General features: G+C 39.0%; 1 protein-coding gene across 1 annotated transcript; it reads right to left on the reverse strand.

Moving 5' to 3' along the window:
* Positions 1-5127: 5127 nt before the first annotated feature.
* On the reverse strand, positions 5128-7076 carry MRPL53 (mitochondrial ribosomal protein L53; the record flags this gene model as incomplete). Its single annotated transcript, XM_009583080.1, has 2 exons — positions 5128-5255; positions 6964-7076. Coding segments are annotated over 2 exons (241 nt in total), but the record flags the coding sequence as incomplete, so codon positions are not given.
* Positions 7077-8379: the final 1303 nt, after the last annotated feature.

The following is an 8379-nucleotide window of genomic DNA, read 5'->3' on the forward strand; positions in this document are numbered from 1 at the left end:
CTTATGTGCAGCTTAACTTGATACTGATCTAGCTATGTGAAGGAAAAGAAGAATTAATCATCCAATTCATAAATTTGCCATTTCCAGTAAACTCTTTGAAATTCATTTGAGAAGTGGATTTTGAAGACAAGTTCTATAAAGCCCCACCTAGAACAAGAGGCTTTAGAAACTCCATGAAAAAAACTATAGTTTCTTCTATTCGTGCAAGTGATTTGAACCACTCAGATTCACCAGTAATGAAAAGACAATTTGGTGAATCTGTGCAAGAACCGTGTTTGAGATGACAAATTTGCTGGTTTTGCATGCTGACCATGCTATTTTTAGAGTAAGGCTGGTCTTTGACTCCTCACTGAAAAAGGGTGGAGGGGTCTAAAGAAACAGAGAAGTAGTGCCTGTGTAAGGAAAGAATCTGCTGCTTTGCCTCCTGCCTGTCCTCTGAACTTCCTGCAGGGATTGCCAGTCTGAGCTGTGAGAACCTGTCCATGAAGGACTCGTCTTTCCCAGGCTTTGATCCTATTTACCAAGCATTCCCTTTACAAACAGGTCTTTTGTGGTCCGCTTTTCCAGCTATTTTGCCTTAAAAGAAATGTTCTTTTCATATGTAAGCAAGTCAAACTTGCCTCATCCAATGAAGCACAATGCAGAGATCTCCTTTGATATGTTATTAACCTCTACTGGCAACACTGCCAGTAGGTAGGAGACAGCTTTAAGTCAAGCGGAGTCTCTACACTCGCCTTAACTCTGCTTTCAAGTACCACTTTGAAACTTAACGAGACATGATCAAAACAGGTCTCCAACTCCTTTGCCCTCACACCTCTAATATCTATCCCTGGGCACAGCCTTAGTTTTGTAAAATCTTGAGAAGGCCAGCTCAATGTAAAGATGATTTGTTGTTAAGTTAAAGACAATCAGAAGCAAAGTAGCACTTCTAACCGTTCGTGCTGCTCTGTCCCAACATTTCTCAGCATACAGAGTGAGGTTGAGCGGGAGGAAGAGAGCAAGCGGTGGTCTACCAGGAGCAAAGTACCTTGGCTGTTTGAAGCTACTGCAAGCTCTTGGCAGACAGCAAAAAAGGCTCAGAAGACTCAGGCCTTCTGGGGAAAAGGGTGAGACTGGAAGGAAAAAGGCTATTACACCAGGAGAAGGAGAAGGGAGGGGAGGGAAGTGCAGTTGGGAGAGGCACAGCTGATAGGTGACCTGTCAGTCTGAAAGTGACTCCAAATCACTCAGCAGAGAAGCAGGGCCCAGCATCCAGGGAAACTGGTTGCACATGTAGTTGATGAGATGGGCAGTAATTCTTAAAACTGCAAGGGATGTGTATACCTGCACAGGGAGAGTACGCATGCAGAAGATACATTTGGGAGCAAAAGTCTCGAGTGAAATACAGTCCAAGGGTATTTACTTTTTTTTTTTTTTTTTTTTTGCTTCCTTACACCATATAAACTTCTTGGTCATTCAAAATTCATATATAGTAGCAGTGAAGAACTAGGAAAAGCCAACCAAAACTAACGCATTCTTCCACATCCAACGGGCAAATACTTGTGGGCAATTTTCTGAAATTAGTAGATGACACCTTTTGCACATTCACAAACAGCAACAACGTATTACACGGCAACATTTTCAAAGTAAGTGAGATTTAAAGCATCTTTCACCCCTCAAATGGGGTTTGCACAGCAATACTGTATTGCACCCAGTTTCTCCTACAATATGTAGCACAAAATTGCCCAAACTGAGATAACAAATAACAAAGAATGGAATTTGCACTGGCATGCATGAACTACCTCTGATAGCACATTTCTACTTGTTTCTACCTTGCAAGAAAGGCAACAGGATATTGCAATTTTGTACTTATTTGGGTCAGCTAGTCGTCAAAACTTGCCGTGTTCACTAACACTGTTACTCCCAGTTGAAATCTTTATTAAAAATACCATTAACTTTTTCTAAAAACAATGCTGCAGATATTTAAAAAGGGACTACTACCCTGACCAGCTAGTGTTATCTGAATGGCACATTCATCTGTTTCAGGACTATTCTCCCTATGCATTGACAAGGACTTCTAAATAAATAGGTATTTGTACGATAAACAGGTCTAAGACGATTCTCATCATTGTTTTAAATCTCCAGGTATTAGAGATCTAGACAGTTTAATGTCATCACCTGCTATCAGACACCCGACACGGATGTGGTGTTTGTATTTAGTTAATCCTAGAGTTTTTAGGGCCTGTTCCAGTTCCTTTTATATTTAGGCAAGCACCCACATTTTTGTCGGGGCATAGTAATCAAGATTAGTGGGCTAGAGAATAATAACATGCAAAGGCAATGCTCACCCAGACCTGCTTTGTTCTGCATGACTGACCTTAATACCCTCTACATCCACAGCCCTAGACTGTGCAAGTCAGGAAGACGTCAGAGCAGCAGGTCACTCGGCTTTGTTTCAGTCAGACAGCAGCAGAAATTGATACTGCATGAACAGCTTGCAGCAAAGTTATCTAAATGCTTAGAGAAGAAATTCATTAAAGATTATCTTTAACATACTTGAAAAATAAATTTGTACCTTTATCTACATGGTACAGGGAGGACAATTTTCTACATATTAGCATAATAATCACCAGAGGAGTACCTCCTTGCCTATATTGCTTGTTTATATCACTTCAATATCTTGTAATCTTGAGAATGCACATTTTTAGCTTTATTTTTATGTCCTATATGTTTTCCTTTATACCTTACATATTCAAAATCTAGTCATTATTTCTTTTTCATGCTCAAAACATATCAGAGTTCTACCACTGCAAATTGCAGCTACTAGCACACATAGCAGAAGCAGCACCAGCTAACACCTCATCCACTGAACTGTCAGTCATCTCTCAACGGCTACGTTACAGGCCTTTGGCCTAACCTAAGCAAAAAGGTTGGGCAGGCATCTCTGAGTTAAAATGAAAGCACCTAGTAAGAGCGTGTCTTTACAGAGCAGAATGCCTATCCATGCAAGTAAAGAAAAAAAAAATACCACCTTTCTTCAATAGTGGAAAGGATTTATTTTGGCTATAAAAAGCCTGAACTAGGATCTTCATTTTTCTCCCTTTTCTCTTCATAAATATAAAGCCCAATCTTGGGCCAATATAAACACTATAGAAAGTTAATATTACTTAACCCCTATTTTACTCTTTAAGTACTTACAGATGGCCAATTATTTAAGATGGATGTAAGTGCTTCACATTTAAACGTAATTTTTACACACTGACATCGTTGTACAAACTGTCAAAGAAAAAACTAAAAAAAAAAAAATCACAAAAATCGCTGATATATTACAGTAAGAGGGCTTTTAGGCATATGAATACATAATTAACCGGCAAATAAATAATTCTGCAGTGTTTTTCCACTTGAACAATTCTCACTTTCCCTGTAAGGCTTCTTCAGGTCAAGTCATGCTATACGATGTTCTTCTAAACTGGAAAAAAAAAAAAGCAGCCTGTCCTTTGAACAGCCTTATTTCTGTTTGGTTCACTTTCTAGGATACTCTTCTTGCTTGACAGGATTTAAAATCCTCTCAAACAGTTTCAGATGTTCTCGTAACTCCTCCACTAGAAGGGAGCTCAAGTAGCAGGTTCAGGAGCTCTGCACTCTGAAACCACTCGGAAGAAGGATAACAGACTGCAGAGAAGTCTAAGACTAAGTCATTCAAATCTATTGTTTCCATGTCTAAATTTCATTGACCCATCTGCCCTAATCATATCTCACTCTCTTCTATTTGTTGCAAACACACGGAGGCAGCCACCATAAAATATCATCAAATGTCTTTAGCACAGCTCTGCTTCTCCAACATAAGATATCACCTTGACTTCAGCATCCTGGTGAAGAAGTTGCAAAGAACTACCTTGACAGAGCTATTTAAAACAATGTTGCTTTCAGAAAGGACAGTGTCCATTTACAAATCTCGGCAAAATTAAGGTAAAACTAGTTTCAGATTTGTGCCCTAAATCTGCTGCCAAATTCATTTTGGAAATACATGTACTACAATTTTATAGAAGTCAGGCATCTGATTAACAACAAGTAGAACTAATGCCTCTCAATAGTACTGCACCTGCAATTCTCAGAACTGGAACTTCAATTACATTTTCATTGTGAATTGAACTAGAACAAAACTGATGCACATGAAATACATGTGTAGTTGACACCTTCACCTGCACAGCCTGAGGAGAGATCAACCCTCCCAAACCCACAGAGCTTTGCAATACAGATGAGACACCTAAGCACTTACTTCAATAAATAATAGGGTTGGACATAGGGCTATAAACACCACATAAAGCTCTCCCTTTGATCTTTATAAAATATTTAATGAAATCTCCCAAAAGTGAGTGACAAAAATACTACAAAACTGAACTTCAAAGATAGCCATTTTCTCCAATTATCAAAAAAAACTAACTTACCTTTCCCTTTGAGCTAAACTTAGCTACTTCTATGCAGGATGAGTTGCTCTACTGTGTGTTCACTGTCCCATTACCTTGTTACTTTAATTGCTGAGCTAAATTTAGCAAATTTCACACATTCTTGAAGAAGAGAGGAAGAAAATGGCAGGGACTTAGCAACAGATGTATTACAAAATTTGCTCTGTATTTGCAGCTTGCTTTCCCTCAGCTAAGTCAATGATAAACGCTTTCAAAGTTTTCTTCAAATTTTTGTATTTAATAATTTTCAAAAATAATAACCACTCTAGTAATACTTTGCATTCCACTGTATAGAAATTTTGTAGGAAATAATGTCCAAAGAGATCTGTCTTCACTGTAATATTAATTTAATAACTAACGCGCATTATTCATATTTATATGCAAATACATGTGATATTAGTCTGACATGCAGACAACTGAGAGGCAGCTGCTTAGAAAGACGCATTCATGCATCTTAAGTCACTCTGACCCACTAGCGTTAGAAGATTTGTTGATCCGCTATGTTTTCCTCCAGGTGAAGACGGGGAACATTTAAATGGTTCATTCTCCTGCATGTTAAACTGGTCAGTGTTTTGGCCATCTCTCTCTTTCAGATTTAGTTGCATAGGAGAAAACCCTTCCTGTGCAGCCTGCTGTTTTTAACACATGTAAAAGCAAACAAACACAGTTGTTTTTCTGTTCTTCAGGGACTCTTCTTCTTGCTTTTCTGTTCTTCCTTTAGCTCTTTTGCATTACACCTGGACCCCAATGCTGTTAACATTTCTATTGTCGTCAAGTTGGCTCCCTTCATTATCAATCGCTCTCCATCAGCTGTAAAGGGAAAAAAATTTAAGAAGTCACAAAGTCTAAGTCACAATTACTTTAGTGTGCTGTTCTGTTTTCTATATATAAATCCAAATACCCTGTTCATCTTGTCTGATTAGAAAGTACTCCATTTACCAAGGAATCTGATTATGCACCACCAACAAACAAAGATATTAAACTGCACACAATACACATGTAATTTTCATTTCTGTATTGCATTATTGACAAATCTGAAACATTTGTCTAGATATACCTATAGTAAGAACACATATTTGATGAGAATGGCTCCTGCTATGCCCTCAAAGTCATCTAACAGAAGGCACTGTAAGGCATAATTTCCACACATGGTTCAGCATTTTAGCAGCATGTTGTCTATGGTCCGTTTAACTTACTTCTTAAGCCAAAACAATGAATAGGTTTACACAATCTGGTGGTTATAATGTAAAAAAATACACGGCACTAGGATTTCTAAAATTCTGAAAGAAATTATTTTAAAACAGAGAGGAGGCAGTAGAAGTTAAGTATTGTACCTAAGTTAATTATTTATTTTTGCAAGATTTGCAAATACAAAAGCCATATTCAAACCCATATAATGCAATACCATGCATAGCATCCAAGTTCCAGCCCCATGTTTGCCAACTGCAAGGGCTGCAAACTCTTCACTTGGAAAATAATCAGCTCTTAGAAAATGAAGAGTTCAGAGCTGTAGCTCTTGGCATTAGTGAAGTAAATTGTTTTGGTTTTACGCTGTGAAAAACATTAAGCTTTACTGCTTAAGTCTTAATACATCACAGTTAGAGACAAGGATGGGAAAGACAGAGGCATGGGGGAGGGAGAAACAAGCAATGTCAACACTGAAATAACTAGACTTTCCTAAGCAAAATGAAGTACATTCAACACTCTTGACATTTCTACCGATTCACTAGATATATGGAAGTTTAAAGAAAAGGGAGTAGCAAGAATCAATAATAATGAAAACTTTAATGGGCTACATGACATACTGGTCCATTTTAGCACAGCAGGAAAAAAGATGCAGCCAGAGAAAAGGACAAAAGCAGATTAGAGCCATCTGTTCACAGCCTAGAATCTGGGCTGCTTCCAGAATTGATGAAATTTCCACCATCAATTCCCTGCCTGCTCACTATACCCTCAAAGGAAACCAAGAAATTTGTTGTACATCAGTTGACCTCATTCTGCAAGTCCATCTGCACATGTATGGTCTTATCCATATGAGCAGTTCCTTCAAACTGCATAGTAGGTTACTCGGTTGCATAAGCAACTAAAGGTATTCAACTTTTCTGTTCTCAAGATGGAGATGCCTCCACCACAGATAACATAAGAAAATTACAGAAAGTAAACAGATTCTTACATCAAAACAGAGCTACACTCACTTCCCTGGAATTGTACCTGACTGCAAGGTCACACAAGTATCTCACTACAAAAGCAGACTCAACCCTAAAGTTAAGTCAGTTCTTTGATCTAAGATCCACCAGATCTAACTGTAGTACAAAGACCTATATACACATTTATCTAGACATCAGGCTGTTAGTGACTCCCTCTTCCTTTTTTCCTCCCAGCTGCACAACATCTAGCTATGGACCAGAACCAAAAAAAGGTAACCACATTAAAAAAAAATCATAAAGACGACAATAACATCGTAACAACACAAACCCAGAAGATCTTTTTTTGTCAAGATTAAAAATGAGCTCCTTACCAAACATAACATCTACAAGTGGTTCAGACCCATCATGTCTCACATCAGCAGTCACTTCACAGTTTCTATTAGTGGCCTGGATTTTTTTATGGTTTATACATCCAAGAAATTTTCTGAAAATACAGTTGAAAATATATTAAGTATGTTGCAGATAGAAATTATATTAAGTATATTTCTAAAACTAATTTGAATATCCTGAAATTGCTGGGGAACAAAATTATAAACAAAATAGGATTTGTATTTAATGATTTCAGACAGGTACTTCTTATGAGATAATCACCTTAAAAAATCCAAATGCATAGTCCTTACACGCTAACATGTAAAAAGCATACCGAAGAATTTTGCAAAAATTCAGTGTATGCACTTTCTGCATTTCTCTCAGCTGGGTTAGTAACAATAATAAAAAAAAAATCAGCAAAGTAATTTTCGTTTTTCTTTATACACCAGTTGCTTGCCAATGTTTTATTGTTTGGGTTTGAGACAGCATTTATTTATTTAACACCATTGGTCTCCTGCAATTTCTGAAATGCATGACAGCTACTTGACATTCTGGCGGCTTAAAGACATTCTAAGTTAAGTTGTGTTACTAAGTTCATTTCAAAAGTAGATGTGTCTGTAAAGCTATTGCAAAATGACATTTTACAATTGTTTGGTGCAGAACTTAAATCACTCAAGAAGCATAATTACTTAGATTTCTCCAACAGCTAATTACCAAGATAGAGCAGCAGCTGTTGCCCCCTCTCCTCTCCCATTACCAGCATTTGGACTAGTGATTACAGACCCTCACCTACGGGCTCAGCAACTGAGAGGGGCATCTCCCTGGGCGGTTTGGTAAAGCTAAATGCACATGCCTACATGCAAGGGTCTATGCTTAGGCACAGAGAGCCTCCAAAAATCAGCACAGAATGAATGCTGTGTGCATCCTGGTAACACTTACCATAAACAGAGCCTTTACGACAAACACAGAGTCATCTCATTCTGAAACATTAAGGTTCTGCCTACACTAAGCTACAAAGCCCTGATAAGTGCAAACCTTCAAAGACCAAGATCATGAAAGATAAAGCACAGCGGATGCAGAAGTTTGGGAAAAGGAGAGGGAACAACAGATGCTGCCATCTCCCTCATGATTCGCTCCCAGAACGTCTTCTTACTTTTGCTGCCTACAGTGGCAGCAAGTCACAGGGCCCTACAGGGACAGCAGCTTTAACGGCTTCGTTTTGCATCTGCCGCTGCTGCGACCTGGGCAGCAGCCGGCTGGGGCGGCTGCTCCCCCTGCTCTTCAGGAACCCTCCACGTTTCCACGGGCGGAGGGCAGCAGGCCTGTGCCCCTAGCTATGCCTGGGCTCTGCGGCCGGGCCTGGGGCACAGGCCGCACTGCGGGCACATATAAATCCCAGCTTCTACCCCGCCCCCCGC

Source organism: Fulmarus glacialis, unplaced genomic scaffold (assembly GCF_000690835.1).
Source record: "Fulmarus glacialis isolate BGI_N327 unplaced genomic scaffold, ASM69083v1 Scaffold50268, whole genome shotgun sequence".
NCBI classification, from domain to species: Eukaryota; Metazoa; Chordata; class Aves; order Procellariiformes; family Procellariidae; genus Fulmarus; species Fulmarus glacialis.